Here is a 22,883-nt window from a genome sequence, read left to right on the forward strand (position 1 = left end):
AGCCAGTCACAAAGGGTCACATATTATATGATCCCATTTATATGAAAAGTCCAGAACAGGCAAATCTGGAGACAGAAAGATGAGTGTTGCCCAGAGCTGGGGGTGTGGAAGCATTGGCTAAGGGGTGTGGGGTGTGAGGTTTCTTTCCACAGTGATGAGAATGTTCTAAAATTGACTAGAGATGGTTCCCCAACTCTGAATATACTAAAAGCCATTGAATTGTACACTTTAAATGGATGAATTGCATGGTATGTGAATTGTATCAGTAAAATTGTTACAAATGAAAAGTTATTGAAACAAACATAATGTACACCTGAAATTTACACAATGGTATAACCAATATGATCTCAATAATTTTTTTTAATTGAGGTTATGATAGTTTACAACCTTGGGACATTTCAGTTGTACCTTATTATCTGTCAGTCATGTTATAGGTGCACCGCTTCACCCGTTACGCTCACCCTCCAACCCCGCTTCCCCCTGATAACCACTAATCTGTTCTCTTTGTCCTTGTGTTTGTTAATCTTCCACATATGAGTGGAGTCATACAGAGATTGTCTTTCTCTGTCTGGCTTATTTTACTTAACATAATACCCTCAATGTCCATCCATGTTGTTGTGAGTGGGACAATTTTATCCTTTTTTATGGCTCAGTAATATTCCCATATATATATATATATATATATATATATATGCCACATCTTCTTTATCCAGTCAGCAGCCGATGGGCACTTAGGTTGCTTCCGTGTCTTGGCTGTTGTAAATAACGCTGCAATGAACGTAGGGGTGCATGGGTCTCTTTGAATTTGCTGATTTCAAGTTATTTGGGTAGATATCCAGTAGTGGGATGGCTGGGTCATATGGATATTTCTAGTTTTAATTTTTTGAGAAATCTCCATACTATTTCCCATAGTGGCTGCACCAGTTTGCATTCCCACCAGCAGTGTATGAGGGTTCCTTTTTCTCCACAACCTCTCCGACGTTGCTTATTTTTTGTTTTGATTACTTTAGCCATTCTAACGGGTGTAAGGTGTTATCTTAGTGTAGTTCTCACTTGCATCTCCGTGATGATCAGTGATGATGAGCATCTTTTCATGTGCCTATTGGCCATCTATATATCTTCTTTGGAGAAATGTCTGTTCATATCCCCTGCCCATTTTGTGATCGAGTTGTTTGATTTTTTGTTGTTGTTGAGTTGTGTGAGTTCTTTATATATTATGGAGATTAACTCTTTGTTGGATATGTGACTTGCAAATCTTCGTTCCTAGTTGGTGGGTTGTTTTTTTGTTTCAATCCTGTTTTCCCTTGCCTTGAAGAAGCTCTTTAGTCTAATGAAGTCCCACTTGTTTATTCTTTCTATTGTTTCCCTTGTCTGAGAAGACATGTCTGAAAAGATCCTTTTAAGACTGATGTCAAAGAGTGTACTGCCTATATTTTCTTCTAGAAGTCTTATGGTTTCAGGTCTTACCTTTAAGTCTTTAATCCATTTTGAGTTTATTTTTGTGAATGGTGTAAAAGAATGGCCTACTTTCATTCTTTTGCATATGGCTGTCCAGTTTTCCCAACACCATTTGTTGAAGAGACTGTCTTTTCTCCATTGTATGTTCTCAGCTCCTTTGTCGAAGATTAGCTGTCCATAGATGTGTGGTTTTATTTCTGGGCTTTCAGTTCTGTTCCGTTGATCTGTGTGCCTGTTTTTGTACCAGTACCATGCTGTTTTGATCACTATGGCTTTGTAGTACATTTTGAAGTCAGGGATTGTGATGCCTCCAGCTTTGTTCTTTTTTCTCAGGATTGCTTTAGCAATTTGGGGTCTTTGGTTGCCCCCTATGAATTTTAGGATTCTTTGTTCTATTTCTGTGAAGAGTGTCATTGGGATTCTGATTGGGATTGCATTGAATCTGTAGATTGCTTTGGGTAGTATGGACATTTAAACTATATTTATTCTTCTAATCCATGTGCATGGACTCTCTTTCCATCTTTTTATGTTGTCATCTGTTTCTTTCAGGAAAGTCTTGTAGTTTTCATTGTATAGGTCTTTCACTTCCTTGGTTAAATTTATTCCAAGATCTTTTATTCTTCTTGTTGTGATTGTGAATGGGATTGTGTTCTTGAGTTCTCTTTCTATTAGTTCATTATGAGAGTACAGAAATGCAACTGATTTATGTAAGTTGATTTTGTACCCTGCAACTTTGCTGTAATTGTTGATTACTTCTAGTAGCTTCCCAATGGATTTTTTAGGGCTTTCTATATATAAGATCCTGTTGTCTGCAGATAGCGAGAGTTTCACTTCTTCATTGCCTATTTGGATTCCTTTTATTCCTTTCTCTTGCCTAATTGCTCTGGCCAAAACCTCCAGTACTATGTTGAATAAGAGTGGGGAGAGTGGCACACTTGCCTTGTTCCTGTTCTCAGAGGGATGGCTTTCAGTTTTTCCCCATTGAGTGTGATCTTGGCTGTGGGTTTGTCATATATGGCCTTTATTATGTTGAGGGACTTTCCTTCTATACCCATTTTATTGAGAGGTGTTTTTTTTTTTTTTTTATCATAAATGGCTGTTGGATCTTGTCAAATGCTTTCTCTGTGTCTATTGAGATGATCATGTGGTTTTTGTTCCTCATTTTGTTAATGTGGTGTATCACGTTGATTGACTTGTGGATGTTGACCAATCCCTGTGTCCCTGGTATAAATCCCACTTGATCATGGTGTATGATTTTTTAACGTATTGCTATATTCGGTTTGCCAATTCTTTATTGAGGATTTTTGCATCTATGTTCATCAGTGATATTGACCTGTAGTTTTCCTTCTTTGTGTCGTCCTTGTCAGGTTTGGGGATCAGGGTGATGTTGGCTTCATAGAATGTATTAGGGAGTGCTCCATCTTCCTCTATTTTCTGGAACAGTTTGAGAAGGATAGGTATTAAACCTTCTTTGAATGTTTGGTAGAATTCTCCAGAGAAGCCGTCTGGTCCTGGACTTTTATTTTTGGGGAGGTTTTTGATTACTATTTCAATCTCTTTACTTGTGATTGGTCTATTCAGATTCTCTCTTTCTTCCTGATTCAGTTTGGGAGGTTGTATGAGACTAAGAATTTATCCATTTCTTCTAGGTTGTCCAGTTTGTTGGCATATAGTTTTTCATAGTATTCTCTTAGAATCTTTTGTATTTCTGTGGTATCTGTTGTGACTTCTCCTCTTTCATTTATGATTTTATTTATTTTAGTCTTTTTTTGTTAGCCTGGCTAAGGGTTTCTCAATTTTGTTTATTTTCTCAGAGAACCAGCTCTTTGTTTCATTGATCCTTTCTACTGTCTTTTTTGTTTCAATATTGTTTATTTCTGCACTAATTTTTATTATTTCCCTTCTTCTACTGACTTTAGGCTTTGTTTTTTCTTCTTTTTCTAATTCTGTTAGGTGTAGTTTGAGATTGCTTATTTGAGATTTTTCTTGTTTGTTGAGGTGAGCCTGTATTTTGATGAATTTCCCTCCTAGGATCACTTTTGCTGCATCCCAAATGAGTTGGTATGGCGTGTTTTCATTTTCATTTGTCTCCAGATAATATTTGATTTCTCCTTTAATTTCTTCAATGATCCACTGGTTGTTCGGTAGCGTGTTGTTCAATCTCCACATCTTTGCCCCTTTCCCAGCTTTATTCTTGTAATTGATTTCTAGTTTCATAGCGTTATGGTCGGAAGAGATGCTTGATATTATTTCGATCCTCTTAAATTTGTTGAGGTTTGCTTTGTTTCCCAACATACGGTCTATCCTTGAGAATGTTCCATGCGCACCTGAGAGAAGTATAACCTGCTGTTTTTGAATGGAGTGTTCTCTGTAGATCTATTAAGTCCATCTGGTCTAGTTTCTCATTTAATTCTACAATTTCCTTCTTGACTTTCAGTCTGGATGATCTATGCATTGGTGTTAGTGGGGTGTTGAGGTCCCCTACTATTACTGTATTGTTGTTGATATCTCTTTTTAGTTTTGTTAATAGTTGCTTTACAAAATTTGGTGCTCCTGTGTTGGGTGCATATATATTTATAAGTGACCTCAATAAAATTTTTCAAAGATTTTTATGAAAAAATGTTATTGGAACAAGAACTAGCATTTATGTTTATTGTATAAAATAGATATTGTCTAAAGTTCATCAATCAAGAAAAAGAAATGCAGGATGTTGTCTGCATTATGGAGATGAATACCATAGGAATGAAAAAAGAAATGGCTGAAGACATCACCTCTGAGACCTGGAACTGCCGGTGGGAGAGGCGCAGGCTGCTCCTCTCATTAGCTCTTCTCCTGTTTGCTTTATTACCCTGTGGGTGCAGAAACATTTCCTGCTGTCCTGTCCTGTACTGGGAAGACGCAGCCTCGGGTCCTGCGTCTCCCAGACACACCTCCCTCATCTGCCGCAACCACCTGCCACTTGCTGAGCTTCACGCTCTTCCGCTGGCCCTTAGGGAACTTGGATGCAGTGGCAGCAAACTCCATCACGACAGACATTTATTATAACCTACATAATAAAGCCAGAATCCACGAATCTAACTGATAGAAATGCAAACAAGGAGCTATGTTTTACCTATGGCTGGGAGGTTGGGAGGGGGAATGGGGAGTGACTGCTAATGGGTACAGGGTGTCTTTTTGGAGTGACACAAATGTTAAAATTAAATTGTGATGATGGTTGCACAACTCCATGAATACTAAATATTATTGTTTGTATACCAAAAACCACTGGGTTGTGTGCTTTCAATGGTAAAATATATGTTTAAAAAAATCTATGAATCCACACTGGTATACAAAAATGAATAGATAAATGATGGAGGGAGAAGAAAAACCCTTATAGTGGAATGCCAAACAATAAATATAAAAGAAATGATGGAATTAGAAAAATCACCACTTGGCAACCATTTTAGTCTAAAGTGGTTCCGACACAAATCATCCAAGGATGTTAAAACTAGAGAGTGAGAGTTTGCGAAGTAACAGAGTATTTACATAGTTTCAAAGTATCTCCCTACAGATACTTATCAGTGGCAAATAGTAAAAACGGTAAGTTTTGCTACTACTAACAAAAGCAACAGTGGAGAAAGCTGGCAGACAGCACCTTAACTAAGTGGCCCAGGTTAACACTGCCAGAGATGGGACACACAGCGGGTGCCCGACAGGTCACAGTCACTCAGCATCCCTCCCGTGGTCTTCCAGCAAAAGCGCATCCCCTGGGTCTAACCACGAGGAAAAATGTCTCCCCTGTACACTTCAAAAATGTGAGTGTCTTAATACAAAGAATGACTAGAGAAACACGGCCACCGAGGGTGGATTTGCTATAAAGGACACTGTTGAGACTATTCGCAAAGTCTGAGTAAGGTCTGTTGATTAGATCATAGGTTTGTAGCAATGTTGACCTTTTTGTGTGTTTATTTTTTTAAGACTTTATTTTCTTTAAAGCAGTTTTAGCTTCTTGATTTTGACAGTTGTATTGTGGTTACAGAAAACATCTCTGTTTTTAGGAAATACACACTGAAGTCTTTAGGGATAAACAGACATCCTGTCTGCAACTTACTGTCAACCATTCAGAAAAACTAGATGGATAGATGACAGATAAATAGATGATGGATACTTAGATCGGTATTATATGTAGAGAGAGAGACACAGACAGAGACAGAGAAGCACAAAGCAAATGTAATAAAAATCTAACATTTGGAAAAGCTGGTTGTAGCGCATCTGGGAATTCTTTGTACTCTTCTTGCCACTTGTCTGACAGTCAGAAATCATGTCAAAAATCTTTTTAAATTTTTCTTTTTTTGGTCCTTGGGCTGCCATAACAAACTACCACAAACACGGATGGCTTAAAACACGTAAATTTGCTGTCTCTCGCTTCTGGCGGTGTCAGCAGGACCTTGCTCCTTCCGAAGGCTCCGGGGAGGGTCTTTCTGCCCCTCCAGCTCCTGGTGGTGCTGGCAGCGCTTGCCTTGGCCACGGACTCCATCTTTGTCTCTGTCTTCACATGGCCTCCTCCTCTCCGTGGGCCCACGTCCATTTCTGTTTTTATGAAGACACCAGTCATACTGGGTTTAGCACTCCCGTCCCTTACCCAGTGTGACCTCATCTTCAGTTGATTATATCCTCAGAGACCCTATTTGCAAATAAGGTCCCACTCACAGTTTCCAGGGGCTGGTAAAAGTCTAACATTTGAGAATCTGGGAATCCTTACACTATTCTTGCCACTTTTGTGACACAGTCTGAAGTGATGCCAAGATAAAATAATTCAGAGCATAGTCAAAACCTCCGCAGCAGGAAACCCTCCAAGAGTGTCCCCTCCCCAAGGCTAAAGCCCAGATGCCCCTGGCCTGCAGGCCCTCAGGAGCCTCCCCTGCCCCGCCCTGACCCCCCCCCCAACTTTAACCACGTCACCTTCCCACCTTCCTCTAGCCCCCTGAGCTTGTTCCTGCCCCCGCACTTCTCATGGCTGCAGCTTTCCTCCCCCAGAGCAAGACTTGGCTCCTCAGGCCGCACCAGTGCCTGTCCAGAGGACTTCTCACCGCCTCATCTAAGACTGGCTCCCATTCCCGTCTCTTCCCACGTTGCCGGCTTGGTCGCTCCTCACATCAGTTCTCATTCGTGGAAATTTTATTATAAAATGACAGTGTGGTTGAGCCTGTCGGCCGGAATGGGAACAGCGCAGCGGTGGGGCCCGGTTTGTCTGGATTCCCGCTGTTTCAGGGCTGGTACAAAGGCGGGCCCGTGGCGCGGGCTTGCTAAGTAATTGAGGATGAAGCGGAAGCACAAGGTGCTTGGTAAATACCTCTGCGCCTCCCTGTGCCCGGCCTGGCGACACCTCCCTCCACTGCCAGTCACTCCAGGTGCCCGAGAAACTCAGGGGTCAGGGGTCCTCCCTTCCGCCGCAGTCACCTCGAGATATGGGCTCCTTACAAGTCAAGAGCACGTGGGTTTGGAATACTGTGAGCTCCGGCCCTCCCAGGGCCTCGGGCACTGTCCTCCCGCAGCCCCTGGGGTCCGGTTGATGGGGAGAGCCTGCGTGACATCTCTGTTCTAGGCGGCTCTGGACTTCGGGCTCAGGGCCTTCCCTGCCCCGGGGCAGCGGTCACCGGGCCAGCAGATAGGGAGCTCGGATGGCGAGGCACTGAGTATTCCGGGCACCTGCAAGCCCAGGGCCTGAAGTGAGTCGTGCTAAGCCGCTGCAGGGCCGGTCCTTCCTGTCCTACCGGTCCTTCTCCGGAGGCCACACGCTTTAAAACTCATCAGTAAGGGGCAGGCAGGTGGCCCAGCAGTTAATTGCATACATTCAGCTTCCGTGGCCCGGTTTGCCAGTTCAGATCCCACGTGGGGATGTGGCATCGCTTGGCAAGCCATGCTGTGGCAGGCGTCCCATTTATAAAGCAGAGGAAGATGAGTACGGATGTTAGCTCAGGGCCAGTCTTCCTCAGCAAAAAGAGGAGGATTGGCAGCAGATGTTAGCTCAGGGCTAATCTTCCTCAAAAAGAAAAAAAACCTCATGAATAAATATTCATTACGCTCCGCAGAGAGAGCAGGTAACCCTCAGGACGCCGGGTACAGAGCGGTGGCACCAGGCCAGGACTTCGCGGGTCCGGCGGGGTGCGGGGGCGGGCGGTAGTGTTGATAGGGCCAGGGTCCCGGGGGAGCGGAGAGGGGAAGCATGGGTCCGGGTCGGGAGAAGAGGCCGTCAGGGGTCCGGAAGGTTGGGGGAGAGAAGAGGGGGATGGGGGCCCCTGGTTGCGTCAATGGAGAGTGGGGCATGGGGGCGGGGCCGTGGGGGTGGGGTGGAGGCGGGGTCCCGGGGGCAGATTGGGGATCTGGGGGCGGGCAGGGTTCCAAAGTAACCCGGGCGGGGTCCAGGGGTTGTTATGGGCTGGGGGGCGGGGCGGCCGGCAGCTGGGCAGAGGGGCGCGGCAGGCGGGGGTGGGGCAGCTCGGGGGCGGGACGAGAGCTGCGGCGGGCAGGGCGCTCAGCATCCCGGGATTGGCCGGCGCCGACCCTCCGCCCCCGTATTTCGGCCAATCGCCTTCCGCCCTGTCTCGGCCGCTGGGTCCCCGCCAGGCCGGCGGGTCCGGGGGTCTTTTCTCTGCCCGCAACTGTTGAGGGTTCAGCTCCCCGCGCCCGGACGCGCCAGGCCCGCCCCTTTCCAGCGTGTCTGTCCAGGTGAGCACCCCTGGGCCGAGACCCACGCCGTCCTGGGCGGAGGAGTCGGGCTGGGGTCCGGCCGTGGGTTCCCGGGTCGCCCCACTCCTCCCCCGGAGTTGCATCATCTGCCTGTGGACGCCGCGGAGCTGAGCCGGCGCCCCCCGCGCCCCGGACCCTCCCCCTCCAGCGCATCCAGATGGTCCTGAAGCCGGAGGTTCAGCGCCCACGTGGCCCCGGCCCCCACTCCAACCCCCGCGGCTGCGGAGCGGTCCTGGAGCGCTGCGAGCGGGAGCGTCCAGCTGGGACCCGGGGAGGGAATTCTTTGGGAGATGCGCCAATCTTTGAATTTTCGCTGCATTTTGGATGGGAAGTGGCCGTTTCGCTAATTGCTCTTTCCCGCCTCTTGAATGGGGTGAGGGTAAACATTGACGGAGTTGGGCGAGCGGCACGCGAGGTGGGTGGCCGTGGGGAAAAGGGGCGCAGGGCACGCGGGGCCCTGTCCCGGGCACGTTCTCAGGGGGTGAAGGGAAGGTGCCCTGCGATCCCCCACATCTCTGAACCCTGGGCGAGGCGAGGCTCAGCTGAGCTGGGGAGCTGGAGGGGGCTGTGGGGGAGGGGCGGGAGCGCAAAAGTTTCAGCCTCCCCAGGATCAGCTGGGGGTGACCCAAAGTGCCCCTCCCGAAGCCGGGTGACCCCAGCGGTGTCCAGATCGACTGCAGGGTCTCGATCTGCCGCCGAAAACCTCCCGCCTTGTAAGAGGAGTGCTACCGTCCGCACCTCCGGCCCTAACCTAACCCTCTCGGCGGGCGGGTGCGGGCGTGCAGGGGGCAGCGTGCCCTTGGCGGCGTCGTGACCCCAGCAGGGTCTTGCGGTTGAAGGCGCGGCCGGAGCCAGCCGGGCGGCGCCAGGTGAGGCCACCTTCCCGGGACGCACGTGCGTCCGCCCGCCAGGCGCTGTGGCCCGGGAGAGCCGAGCCCGGCCCGGCGGGCCGGAGCCCCCGGGTTCGCAACCGGGTCGCCGTGCGAGCGTCCCACCGAGTGCCTTTGTGTTCTTGCGAGACTGAGTCGGCTGCGACCTGTGTTCCCAGCTGCCCCTTACCTTGCCGGAGTTTGCGTGCGGCGAGGCAAGTAGCCAAAAAGGAGGCGCGCGGGTGCCGCGTCTACTGGGCCCGGCTACGCGGGATTCTGGCGGGGGTTGGGGTGGGGGTTGCAGGCCTCGGATGGGGAGGGAGGCGTTGGACGAGGGGGCTTTGCGGGATGAGAGAAGCCCCTCCCTGCGGGCCACCCGGGCGCACCCGGAGAGAAGTCGCTGTTCCGCTTAGGGTGGAGCCCTTTAAAAGGGCGGAGGAGAAGGCCGCGGGACATCCTTGCATGGCTTCAGGGGGACCCGAACCTCTGAAAAAGAAGAGCGTGATCCCAGACCAGAAAGAATCCCCACTCTAGGACAGAAAGGCTGTCTGTGGGGCAGAAAGGCTGGGAGGCTAGATTCGCCCGGAGAGCCTGGTGAATTTGGAAGGGGTGCAAATGGCAAAGGGTAGGGAGGTCGCTGCCTCCCTGTGGACAGGCTCTGGCCTGGGCATCTGTGGTCATCTGTGGGCGCTGGTCTGCATCTGGTCACCCGCGCTTGAAGAAGGGGAACCAGCTGGGGCCGCCTCCATCCGCCTGGGCTGCTCGACCTTTTCACAGCAAAAGTGCCTCCGAAGTGTCCTGGGGAGCAGAGGAGGTACAAGGCTGGGGCTGGGGTCCCTCCTGCTTCCAGGGTCGGCATGGGCGCTGCCCTTGGAGAACACCCTGAGCCACCTCCCCCAGCAGGAGCTCCTCCAAGCTCACAGGGCTCTAGAGTCTTTATTTTTTTGTCTTTTAGAGAGTTTTTAGATTTACAGAAAAATTGAGAAGGTAGTACAGAGGATTCCCACATCCTTGCCCCTCACACACAGTTGCCCCGAGTTTTAACGTCTTGTATGAATGTGCCACCTCTGCTACAATTACTGCTCGCTACTGTTAACTGAAGTCCATCCTTGCTCAGATTTCCTCAGTTTCCTTTATCCTCTTTCCGCTCCAGGATTCCGTCCAGGGGGCCTCATTACATTCAGTTGTCGCGTCTCCTTCCCGAGTCTGAACTGGGGTGAATTGCAGTCCTCGGTCCGAGAGTGGTGGCTGCGTTTAGCGGTGGCCTGGCCTTCCTTCCAGGGTGGGGTCGGAGGAGGCAGCACAGGGTCTTTCCGAAGAGCGGCCGGTGCTGTCTGGACGCAGCGGCAGGGCTGCAGCCTCACCGTTGAGTATGGGCCCGCCTTTTCTTTCCTTGTTTTGATTTGTTTCCTGTCTCATCTATTTTAAGGTTCCACATGATTTTTAAAAATTGCGATAAAATAGGCGTAACGCACAATTTATCATGCTAACCATATGTAAGTAGGGTTAAGTACACTCACAGTGTGCAGCCGTCAGCATTATCTGTAGCCAAAACTTTCTATCATCTCTAACAAAGACTGTACCCATTCGACAGTGACCCCCCACCCCAGCTGCTGGTGATCTCGATTCTACTTCCCATCTATGAATCCAGGACCTCATGTAGGTGGAATCATACAGTATGTGTCCTTCTGGGTCTGGCTTATTTCACTAAGCAGAACCTTTTCGAGGCCCACACGTGTGGTAGCATATATCAAAACTTCATTCCTTTTATTTTTTAGGGTGAAAATATATTTATTATATTTCCATTTCCCTCTTATTATTTCTATCATATAAATGTAGTCTTTTTAAAACTAGTTTAGTGAGATATCTTTGCCATATAAAAATGGTATGATGTAAGATGTCCAACTTGGTTTTTCTATATATGGTGAAAAGATCACTACAATCAAGGGAGGGGAATTGCTGAGTCTCATGGTAGTTCTGTGTTTAGCCTTTTGAGAAACCCCTAAACTCTTGTCGACCACAGCTGGTGCCTACGTTTTATGCCTGTTCTTGCTGAGCTCTTTGAATGAGTGGAGCCCCCGACTCAGAGGGGGTGGCTGAGCAGAATTCCCTGGATGCAACCACATCAGAGCAGACTCCTTGGCACTGTTTGAGGTGAGCTAAACTGACATCTCCACCCCCTCCCTTTGACAGATCCCAGCATGCTTTCCAAGACATCCCAAGCTGAAGAAGGGTGTTCAGAATGCCCCCACCTCTCAGGGGTGCACTCGGGGAAAGGGGGCCTGGAGGAGGAGCCCCCAGAGGACAAGGAAGCCAACGAGTGCCTGTGGATCCGCCCAGATGCCCCCAGCAGGTGCTCCTGGCAGCTGGGAAGCCTGATTGCTGACTCACCGCATCACCATGCTCCCTCGTAAGTCCCTGTTTATGATCCTAAGATGGTCCATCTCTTACCTGGAGGGGAAGAGTTTGTTACCTGGAGGCCACATAGCTAGGTAGACCTGGGGTGTGACCCTCCACATCACCACACTGCCTCGCAAGTCCCTGGTTTATGATCCTGACACGGTCCATCCCTTACCTGCAGGGGAAGAGTTTGTTATATGGAGGCCACACGGCCGGGTGGACTTGGGGTGTGCCCCACTCCTTGTAATCACTCTGGGTGGGTGGTGACCTGGCGCGAGGATCTTTACAGATGAGTTGACCAAGGCCCAGAGAGGCCAGGGCTTGTGTGCCTGTGGCCAGCACCTAGGTCAGCGCCTAAAAAGAGCAGATGCTGAATCAGTAGACGGATGTGCCCAGGTCACACACTTTGAGTGATGAGTAGGGGTGAGATTTCCAATCCAGAGTGTCTGGCTGCACGCTCACGTTTGAGGTGTGTGCTCGTGTTTTCAGTAATTAGCCTCATGCCTGCACTTCTCTACATAACTCTAGGTCGTAACCATTCTCCTGGGCAGGAAATACTTTTCTATGGTGGGCTCTTTTCGTGGTTGCACAGAGACTGTTGGGTGAATAAACTAACTCTTAAGGCATCTGTTGGGCATTTAGATGTTTGCAGTTCTCTCCTTGTGAACTGCAGTAGGAAACACCATGTCCGTTTTGTCGGTGCATCAACGACTTGATTGATCACCTGCCATCGTTGGGCCATGTTCCAGGTGCAGGAGATCGATCGCGGGGAGGCAAAAAAGACACAAATGCCTGATCATCGTGAAACTCAAACCACGCTCGCCAAGTCTTAGGATGATCTTGATTTCCTTAGAATAATCTCCCAGAAGTAGGACGAAGGAGTCAAAGAACATGCCTTTTGGATGTCTGACTCTTACTCCGTATACACTGCTCTGCCGCGTTTACGATCATTGATTTTAACATCCAGTCTGGGAGCGGGGAGGGGGGTGCGCTCCTCAGTGGGCCCGTAATAGGAATGAAGGTCTGCACATCCAGACGCTCCGAACATTAAATGCCTCCGGGTGCCGGCAGCTCAGGAGGCCCAGTCGGCTGCCAGGCGGGCGGGGTGAGCCGTCACTCCGAAACAAATGGGAGCAGTGGGCGGAAAGCCTGTGGGAGGCTGAGGTGTGGCTGCTGGAGTTGGGGTGGGTCGAGAAGAGACCCAGATCCCCCAGGGCTCCCGTGAGCTTCTAACCCTCGGGCCTGGGCTGGAAACACACTATCCTATCCAGGTCATAAATCCTGTTGCATCTTCCCTTCACAGAGTGGTGGAATTAGCCCTCTAGAAAGCTCTGCAGGGGTTGCTGTTCCATCTAGGAAGCGCGTGTCCCGGTTCAGGCACGCGGTTCTCAGGGAGCTGGGCTCAGGCTCATCTGTGAGGAGGACACTAGACCAAGGTCCCCTGCAGGAGCTGGTCGTAGGGAGCCTGATGGTGGGAGCAGTGACGGGCCTGGCAGCCTGGGGACGGCCTCAGAACTGGTACCTGGAGAGGCGGAAGGCTGCAGCTGTGTGGATATTGGGGGGAGGGAACTCCAGCGAGTTCCGAGGGAGGGTGGGTTTAGAAAGAGGACCAGAGTGGAAGCAGCAGAGAGGAGGGGCTGTGGAGGGGGAGGGCCAGGCAGGGCCCCGTCCCTGGTCAGGAGTTTGGGTTTGTTCTAAGATGCTGTGGGGTCGGCCTCCCGAGGCCTCCTGGGCTGTGAAAGTAATCACAGTGGAGGTAAGCTGACTCCGGGCCCCTCCCTGGTAAGTTCCTTCCTGGGGCTGCTGCCCTGAGCACCTCGGGCCAGCTTCTCAGGTGGCCGCCCCCAAGGCCCGGTGCTCAGTGAAGACCCCAGACTTCTCCATGCCCTGCTCTGCAGCCACCTGCCAGCCCTGGGTTACTGCCCCACAGGTGTCCTGCCGCGGCTTAATCTAGTTGATGAATCAACCCAGGTGTCACGCCGAGGGCCTGGCCTCCCTCCAGGGCTGGGGTCAGGAGCCCTTCGCCCCAGGCCCAGGCTCTCCGTTCCCCCTACCATCCCATCCTGCAGCTCTCTTTGCCAAGCCTGCCTCCAGCGTGCCTTGGGGTGTCCCTTTAGCTCCTCGCTACCTTGGAAGGATGCAGTGGATTCCAGCTCTGCGTGTAGCCACCTATGTGGGCCGAGGGGTGGAATGCAGTGTTCCCTAGCTGCCGCAGGGCCCAGGGGAGCTGGATCACCACCTTAGGGGTTGCGCAAGGAGGCTGCCGGGTTAAGGGGTTAATGGGTTCCTGTGCCGGAGACTGGGGTTCCCTCGAGTTTGAGAACCGCGGAAAGGTAACTGAGAAATCAGGGGGCTGAGAAGCTATGGCCTGTCCTGAAACGCAGGTCAGTTGTGCATCTTCCCAGATGAATGTTTGGTGAGCGCATCCTTGGCACAGACGGGGAGAGAGTGTGGAATTGACAGCGGTCCCTGAGGGTGATGACAGAGGAAACTTCATGGGGGCCATTCAGGAAATGCCCGTGTCACAGTCGCACACACATAAGATGCTGCCCAGCTGCAGCTGTCCCACCCTCACCTGTCACCTGCCCCCAGCTTGTCGGGTGGAGGAACCTGGGGGGAGGGGACTGGTCACTGGAATGTGAGGGAGACGGCCCGTGAGGAGGAAGCCCACTGTGACCCTGGAGGCCCCCCCACCCCGGCTTTGTCCTGACCCTGACCCCAAGGGCCACAGTGACCCCGGGCAGGGTGTTTGTTCACACCGTCCGTGTCCCACCCTTTCCGAGTGAGGCCACGCATCTGGGCGGCTCTCTGCAGCCCCCGTCACTGCCTGGTGACCACACAGTCTGAAGGGTCTCTGCCCTGGGGTTGCCACCAGTTTTTCCATCAAAGAAGTGGGACATCCCAGGGCTTAGGTGCTGACAGCTGAGAGGAATTGGAGGTCACACATGGACGGACCGGGGCCTGTTGTCCTGAAGTCAGTGTTCATTTAGTTTACCTTTTTTTGTTTGGAAATAATTTAACACTCACCAGAAGTTGCAGAAATAATAAGTCCTGTGCCCTGATCACCCAGCTGCCCCCGATAACGTCCTAAGTGACCACAATGCATTTTCAAACCTGGGGAACAGCGTCGGTGTGGCTGCGTCACCTGAGCTGCAGACGCTGCTCGTTTCCGTAGGTTTCCAGGCGCGCTCCCGTGCTCACGCGCACGTGTGTGTGCGAATGTGACTGTGACCTTCCATCCATGTGTAGGTGTGTGTCCTCACCACTCAGCTCCCACATCAAAGCCAGTTCTTTGATTTATTTCTTGATTCATTTGAAACAATGCGCTGGACAGCCAAGGCTGGTCCTGTTTTCATTTGTTATCTGAATAATCATAGATTCCTCCGTTTTAGGACAAAAGCCCCTAAAATCTTGCCAGATATCCTGCAGAACATTGGGGATACCCCCATGGTGAAAATCAATAAGATCCGGAAGAAGTTTGGCCTGAAGTGTGAGCTCCGTGAGTACCGGGATCCTCTGTCCTACCCTTGGCCCAGCAGCGACTCAATGGGCCTGGGTGGCGGGGGCCCCTCAGACCCTCCTGGGGGCAGAGAGGCCAGGAAACAAGCTGGTTAATGAAGGACTGAGACACATCAGGTACGATCCGAAAATGATCCGACAGGGTGACTGAGCTGGCCGCTCTGGGACCAGGTTTCCCGTGAACCGTGCCCAGGATGAAGGAGAGAGCGTTCCAGACCCGGGAGGCGGAGGAGACTGGCCCTACTCAGCTGTGGCAGGAGGGGGACCCCAGACCCGAGGAGCGGCTGTTCCACCTTAGACTTCTCTGGGGAGGATAGACCAGCTCCTGCCGGGCTGTGGGACCACGGGATGGTCTCAGGCATCCGCTGGGCAGAAGTGGTTATCTCTGTTCCGCTCATTTTGTGGGCACAGAGAGGTCATCTGTCACTTATGAGACAAAGAATGGGAATTTGGGGGGGTGTCTGGCCTTGTCCTAGGTGAACAAGGGGGTCACCTGGGAATCTTACCTCAGTCATATGGGGAAGGGGCTTCTTTGCAGGAAGCTGTTTCCGGGAACACAGAGGGTGGGGGGTTTCTTCACCGACACGGAGCCCCAGTAGACTTCAACTTTGTCACAGAGGAAGTGGCAGGTGAAGAGGCCACAGAGGAGGAGCAGGAGTAGTGGGCTGGGCAAAGTGAGCTGGAGGGGACAGACCAGAAGAGCGTGGGGTGGGCATGAGCAGGCCCTCAGGGTCAGCTTGTTGGGAGTGGCACCACTGGGGGGAGGGCTACGGCCATGATGGCTGGTTCCCCTGGGGCATCATCCTCAGATGATCCCCCCAAACCTCTGGAGAGAGACTCTTCTGAGAAGCAATGAGCAGTCCACACCCCCCGGCACGGCTGGACACGCAGACTGCATGAATGGCCCCAGGAGACCATCCCAGCCCAGGGGCGCCTGCTCTGTGCTATTTATCAGATAGTAGAGACCATTAACTAGTGCCCAGTGGGGTTGGCCTGCTGCATCAGCTTGGCAGTAGCCCCTGAAGTAGGTGTCAGTGTTTCCATTTTACAGATGGACAAACCAAGGCTCAGACAGGTCAGCGCAGATCCCGGCTGCATGCTGGCCTTCCCAGGGGAGAGCCAGAATTGTCTGACTAAGTCTTTCCAGTGTGGGAGCTGGAAAGGTCCTGGGCGTGGGTCCTGCTGAGGGGTCAGGCACTGGGGAGCCCACACACATGTGCACACATGCACACTGTCCCCGCCGGGCCCTCTCCTGCTTCTGGGAGAGAAAGTCTGTCCAGTGGTGGGATTTCAGAAACGAGGACGAACTAGGAGGGAGGTGGTTTTCCTTTGCTGTTGGCCGGCCCTGGGTCCTCCCAGTCTCGTGGGATGCAGTGTCTCCCCCTTTACAAACACGGCATCTTTCTAAGGGATGGGAGGGCATCCTCCCACAAGGAAAGACAGAAGCAAAGGCCTTGGCCCAGGAGAGGATGTCTCGTCGGCCAGGTCGGGGAGAACAGAGAGCCCCGTGTCACTGGGCCTTTGTCCCAGGGGAGGAGGACGATGGGAGGAGGCCTGCAGGGTGTGCAGGTCCCGGTCAGGAGCTGTGATCCAGGGGCCGTGGCTGCAGGACATCAAGTCGTTGGCAGGGCCGTTGGGTATGGCTGGGCCACCTGCCCCGCATTCAGGGGCTCAACTCAGCGGCCCTTTCACGCCAACAAGTCACTGTTGGGACTGGGCTGCCCCTCGGGAGGGGGGTTCTGATCCATCCACCCAGCGGGGGCTCCTTGGGATGCTTCTGTGTCATCCACTCGGAGTTGCCACGTGGTCCAAGGCAGGTGGGATGGGCGGGTGGGAGAGGCTCCGAGGGGCGAGCACCCTCGTGTAGGTGCAGGTGGGAGGTGGCAATGGAGAGGGGACGATTTACAGAACCAGAAAGACCCGGCCTGTCTCTGCCTCCCGGGGGGCGTCAGGTCCTGGGGAGGGAGAGCAGGACCAGTCTGGGCTCACGGCCTCTTCCTCCTCGTGATTCCTCTCTGGCTCCCAGTGGCCAAGTGCGAGTTCTTCAACCCGGGCGGGAGTGTGAAGGACCGCATTGCCGTGAGGATGATCGAGGACGCCGAGCGGGCTGGGATTCTGAAGCCTGGGGACACGATCATCGAGCCGACATCCGGGAACACAGGTGGGTGCTGAACAAGCCAGGAGGTCCCCTGGCCTGGGGTGACCTGCTGCCGCGTGCGCTGGCCTCCTTCCTGGCAGCTTCCTCAGCCCCTGGTGTGCAGGAGCCCGCCTCCCTGCCGTCTTGCCACCCAGGCCTGCGTCGATGATGTTGGGGTCTTCACGAGCAGCTACGCTGGGACTGAAAGTGTGTCTTCGTGTCCCAGAGCGGAGGTGGCAACTGCCACAGCCTGGGGGCTCAGCCAACCAGAGAGACTGGTTCTCTCACGGTTCTGGGGCCTGGAGTCCGCCGTCCAGGTGTCTCCTGAGGCCTCTCCTTGTAGACGCCGTCTTCTCCCTGCCTCCTCACCTGGTCATCCCTCTGTGTGTGTGTGTCCTGGTCTCTTCTTACGAGGACACCAGACATATGGGATTAGGGCCCCCCGTATGATCTCATGTAACCTTGATCGCCTCTTCAAAGACTGTCTCCAGATGCAGTGACACTGGGGTGCTGGGGTTAGGACTCCAGCATATGAATTTGGGGGACACAGTTCTGTCCATAACACTCTGCCGTCTAGCCCCCTGAGTTCCTGTCCTTCTCTCATGCGAAATACACTCACTCCCATCTCAACAGCCCCGAAAGGTCCTACCCCATTCCGGCATCTACTCTAAGTCCACAATCTCATCTAAATCTCATCTCCATCAGAGGGGTGAGACTGGAGGCGCCATTCATCCTGGGTGGAATTCCCCTTGAGGTGGAAACCCGGGAGACAGGACAAGTTATGTGCTTCCAACGTACGGTGGCGGGACAGGCATGATGGACGTTCCCATTTCAGAAGTGAAGGAGCGACAGGTCCCAAGCGAGTGTGGAACCCAGCGGGCGGACTCCATTAGGACTCCAGGCTTGACAGCCATGCTCTTGGGCCCAGCACGCTGTCTCTGGATGGTGGCCCTGACCCCTCTGGAACCAGGGAGGAGGCACCTCGGGCCTGTGCCCTCTGGGCCGTGGTGGGAGTGGCAGCCTTGCTGACATCTAACCCCCTCAGGTTCATTCGGTCTCTCGAAGGATCCTGCATTTTCACAGTGAGCTCCACCGTGTTGGCTCTTATTGCTCTCGTTGTGTGGGTTTCATCATCTCCTGCAGTGCTCAGGACCCGGCCTGGAGCCAGCCACAGCTGGAGGAATTGGAGTCCACCTGCGTTCTCCCCTCTGCCTCTCCTCTCTGAGCTCACTCACCTCTTTGTTTCTACCTCCAGCATTCTCTCTCCTCCCCTCACTGGGGGGCAGAAGGGGATGACGTGGGCATTTCTGGGATCTTGCAGGGCCATCTCCCAGGGCCTTCACAGCTGGGGGCAGGGCTGCAGGTGCACGGGGCAGGATCCAGGGGTTCCGTGGTCCCCCTTACCCTGTGTGCTGTCCCCAGGGATCGGGCTGGCCCTGGCTGCCGCTGTGAAGGGTTACCGCTGCATCATCGTGATGCCGGAGAAGATGAGCATGGAGAAGGTAGGCGGGCCGGGCGGTGCCGTCTCCCAGGGACCCCTGCCCCTGAGCAGCAGCCTGGCAGGCGGATGAACGCAGCGGCTTCCTCTGCAGGTGGACGTCCTGCGGGCCCTGGGGGCCAAGATTGTGCGGACGCCCACCAACGCCAGATTCGACTCCCCTGAGTCGCACGTGGGTGTGGCGTGGAGGCTGAAGAACGACATCCCCAATTCTCACATCCTGGACCAGGTGAGGCTCGGGGCCTGGGGGACAATGTGGGCATTACCAGCGGGATCTCTGTCGGCGTTTGGGGGTGGGGCCGCCTCTCCAGGATTGGGGCTGCAGAAGTGACTGGTGCTCAGGCACGTGGGCGCTGGCTTCTCCTGGCCGGGTCAGGTCCTCTGGCATGCAGCTGGCGGGATGGGCTGAGCCCGTGGCTCTCTCTGTCCGTGCCAGCCTCCGCGGGCTCAGTTCAGCATGCTGGCTGGGCCTGCCCTTTGCAGAGGCCCTAAAGCTCTCTACAGGCATAAGATGCATAGAAACCTTTCTACCGGAAGCTCTTCTGTCTCACCCATTTCACTTCTGGGCTAATTCTGGAATCGCATCTTCTGGAGAGCTGGAGCTGGGTTTAATGCTCTGCACCTGCTGAGGGTCCTGAAACTGCCTGTGCCGTTGGCCCCTCTCCCTGAGCTGCTGGGCCCCCTGCGGCCTGCACTGAGCTGTTTGCCTGCTGTCCTGGGGCTGCTGCCGGGTCAGTGTATTTCACCTCCCTCATGACCTCTTTGCTCTCTTTCTGCACAGTACCGCAACGCCAGCAACCCCCTTGCTCACTACGACACCACTGCTGAGGAGATCCTGCAGCAGTGTGACGGTGTGTATTTCTGTCTTAACCCCTCTGTCCATCTTGCCTGCATCAATCCCTGATTGCCTGGGAGAGCACAAGTCACTTACCCCCTCCTTGGTAAACTCCTAATTCATCCTTCCAAACCCAGCTCCGATGTCCGCTCTCTGGGAAATGCTCTGTAGAACGTTTCCCTAGAGCAGTTTCCTCCCTCTGTTGTGCTCTCTTGGACTTTGCCTGGCCTCTCCTGTAACACCAAACGTACCATTCGGTCGTATTGATTTTCCCAGCAGACTGTCCTGCAGACCCGTGGGACCCCCGAGTGCAGGGTGCGAGGTGGTCCAGGCTGGTGCTGGGCTCGCAGCCAGGGCTTTAGTTACTGAACGGCCCTCGGCGTCAAGCCCCAACCTGGGCGCTGAATTCAGCCTTCGGGTTTTCTCGTCTCCAGAACCGGGGTGGTGACGTCAGCGACTGGCTGACTCTCTGTGTGGACTTGCGTCTCTTGGGAGCCTTTCCTCACCTCGGGTGCCCCGGCCCTCGGGGTCGTGATGTTCTTGGACAGGCTGTTTCCCTGGGAGATTTTAGGCAGAAGTTGCTGGGGTTGGCAACTGTTTGGAGCCTGGTGCTGCCCCGAAGTGCAGGCTCATTCCTCGCCCGGAAGCCAGGCGGCAAAGTCCAGGCATCTGCTGCCCCGGGCTTCATGTGTGAGAATTCCTCCCTTTGGCACAGCCTCTGCCCGGCACAGGTGCCACGCCGACCTGTCTGCAGGAGGCCGAGCTGGCGCCCTGCAATCGGAGAGCAGGATGGTTTCCGAGCCGAGCCCGAGTGCCTGAGTGTGTTTCCCTTGATAATTCAGTGCACTTAATCCCATCGTCCAAAACCGAACAGCCTAAGATGGTGCACAGCGAAGAGCCCGGCTCGTCCCTGAGCCACCTGTGCCCTGTCCCTGTGCCACCACGCCTCTGGACGGGCTCTGTGGATCCATAGCAAACCAGGAGGATTTCGGTGGCTGCATGTCATTGAGAAAAGACTCAGTGCAAGTCACTGGGTCCCTGTCACTGTGAACACTTTTTAGAGATAAAGGACTGTGATGAGAGGCTGTTGACCTCTGAGAATAGTTTATATTTTGAACTTTTTGGTAACTTGCCTTCATTTTGGTTGAGCATGTTTTCAGTTATTATTAAGAGTGGTGGGCCGGCCAGGTTCCAGCCCGAGAGTGTTCTCCCTGATGGGCTCTCCTCCCAACAGGGAAGGTGGACATGCTGGTGATCTCAGCGGGCACGGGCGGCACCATTACGGGCATTGGCAGGAAGCTAAAGGAGAAGTGCCCTGGATGCAGAGTGAGTGAGCGGGGTGGCGGGGGCCGGGGGAGGCACGCGGCCCTGCCCAGGAGAGGCAGGCTGGACGGCCTGCACTGCCCACCTGTGGCTTGAACTGCGGCTGGGGCTCAGTCATCGAGTCCTTGGCGTTGGCCCCCTGAGGGGACTCTGCGTTAGAGCTGAAAGTGCTCGTTCCTGACGTTTCTGCCTAGGCAGCCTCAAATCCTATACAGGGTGTGTATCTGCACCTGCCTGGGAGATAAAGGACCCAGTGAACCCCCGACCCAGATTGGGAGAGTGGATTTGAGTGGCCTCCAAGGATCATTCCAGAAGCTCTAAGCTCTTAGGCTCAGGTCCCGCGGCTGCCCACCTGGGGCTTTGAGAGTCGGGGAAGGGCCTGGATTTGAGGCTGAGTGTGGACCTGGGAGGGCTTGTGTCATACCCAGCTCATGTGCTGGGCCCATCTTCTCCCTCTGACGGTTCCTGTGCCATCCAGGAAGAGCTCAGTGCCAGCACCGCCTCTCGTCCCCACGACTCCGGGTGTCCCCCAGGGTGGTCTCTCGGGGCTGTCCTGGGGTGCCCTGCACAGGAGGAGCTCCCCTGGGAAGCCGCTTCCCCCCAGCATCCCCTGAGTGCCCCGAGCTGGACATTTACCTTGTGATCTCCCAGGGCCTGGGCCTGGGTTTCTGGGTTTCAAGTCTTGCCCCCGAAGCCCGGGAATGAAGCCCGCATCCCTCGGGCAGATCGTTAACTGGCACCTGTTAGCGGCGGGCTTGGCCGCCCTGATGGTCACCAGGCGCGTCCAGGTGCGACGTTTGCCAGACTTGATCCCTCCTCCCACCCACCCTGCAGGTCATCGGGGTGGATCCCGTAGGCTCCATCCTGGCAGAGCCTGAGGAGCTGAACCAGACGGAGCAGACGGCCTACGAGGTGGAGGGCATCGGCTATGACTTCGTCCCCACGGTGCTGGACCGGAAGGTGGGTGGCCGGAGCGCTCCCTCTGCAGGGCGGGTGCGGTGACCAGCCGGCCCTCAGGGCACGCCTGACCACAGGCAGCCGGCCCAGCTTTCCTCCCGAGTGGGAACAGAGAAGTGAGCGCTGTGGCAGCAGGGAGAGGAAGCGTAGTCTGCAAGGTCCAGACTAGGTAGCAGGCAGTGCTGTACTGAGTAGGTGCCATGACGCCGCTCAGCAAAGACACCGAGACAGCTGGCGACCAGTGTGCAGCCCTGTGCACAAGGCAGGCTCTTGCAGAGGGAGGGAGCGCCGGGCAGTGGGGCAGGTGAGCAGGAGGGTGGGGGAAGTAACGACCCAGGACAGGCTCTTTTTAAGGACCCTAAAGGGTGCTTCGGTCTGAGGGACCTACAGCGGACCCTGCAGGGACACCAGGCCGTGCAGTGCAGAGGGGCGGGTGCGGTGGTTTTAGTTGCTGTGTTGCAACAGGGAGAGGTAGAGTTCTGGGTTTGTGTACGTGAGTCCCGGATTCCAGAAGAGGGGCTGTGTCCACGGAAGATCGCGGCTGCCTGGACCAAGGTCGTCTGTGAGGTTGCAAACGTGGGCTGTGGAGCCCCCACCCCCACCGCACAGCTGCCCGAGCCACTCCCGAGCCTGTCCCCTGGGTCCTGCCTGCAGGTGGTGGACAAATGGTTCAAGAGCAATGATGAGGAGTCCTTCACCTTCGCCCGAATGCTGATCTCGCAGGAGGGACTGCTGTGCGGTGAGCGGCAGGCGGGTGGGTTGTGGGGTGGCAACAGGGTGCAGAGAACAGACAGGGTGCTGTCCATCTGCCCTGGCCCTTCATAAGGTTGGCCTGCCTTTCCTCCAGTTCGAGGCTGGGTCACCTGCACTGGTGTGGGCAGGAGGCCATGGGGCAGGGGCATCGAACGCCCCTCCAGTGTGTGGAGGAGAAGGGTCCATATTCCTGGGGTCCCTGGGGTGCACATGCTCTGTTTTTGATGTGTAACACCTTTTCTGGGGAGGGGGGCATGGCACCCAGACCTGAGAGGGAAAGAGCAGGAGATGTGAGGGGGCTGGGGTCTGTGACCTGCTAGCCTGAGAGACGAAGTAGGCTGCTGGGGCCTTGGCCCCCCTGCAGAGCGGGCCCTGGAGCTGGGGGTGAGTGGCGTTGGCCCCGCC

At 54.0% G+C, this 22,883-nt stretch overlaps 1 protein-coding gene across 10 annotated transcripts in view; it reads left to right on the top strand.

The window, feature by feature from the left end:
• Positions 1-5,419: 5,419 nt before the first annotated feature.
• LOC100146156 (cystathionine beta-synthase-like protein) overlaps positions 5,420-22,883 on the top strand; it is a 41,095-nt gene continuing 23,631 nt past the window's right edge. For 3 of the 10 annotated variants that reach the window (XM_023630247.2, XM_070252236.1, XM_023630246.2), the window contains exons 1-10: positions 5,420-7,538; positions 11,250-11,466; positions 14,849-14,955; positions 17,002-17,136; positions 18,535-18,614; positions 18,705-18,839; positions 19,392-19,461; positions 20,680-20,771; positions 21,603-21,728; positions 22,380-22,464. In XM_023630247.2, the coding sequence (XP_023486015.2) occupies positions 7,406-7,538; positions 11,250-11,466; positions 14,849-14,955; positions 17,002-17,136; positions 18,535-18,614; positions 18,705-18,839; positions 19,392-19,461; positions 20,680-20,771; positions 21,603-21,728; positions 22,380-22,464 (1,180 nt within the window). In that variant the 5' untranslated portion in view covers positions 5,420-7,405. Of the gene's footprint in view, positions 7,539-7,939; positions 8,167-10,209; positions 10,427-11,249; positions 11,467-14,848; positions 14,956-17,001; positions 17,137-18,534; positions 18,615-18,704; positions 18,840-19,391; positions 19,462-20,679; positions 20,772-21,602; positions 21,729-22,379; positions 22,465-22,883 lie in introns of those variants that run through there. The other 7 variants (XM_070252241.1, XM_070252237.1, XM_023630248.2 and 4 more) reach the window with 4 other exon arrangements.

This window comes from Equus caballus, chromosome 26 (genome assembly GCF_041296265.1).
Source record: "Equus caballus isolate H_3958 breed thoroughbred chromosome 26, TB-T2T, whole genome shotgun sequence".
In the NCBI taxonomy this organism is placed as follows: domain Eukaryota; kingdom Metazoa; phylum Chordata; class Mammalia; order Perissodactyla; family Equidae; genus Equus; species Equus caballus.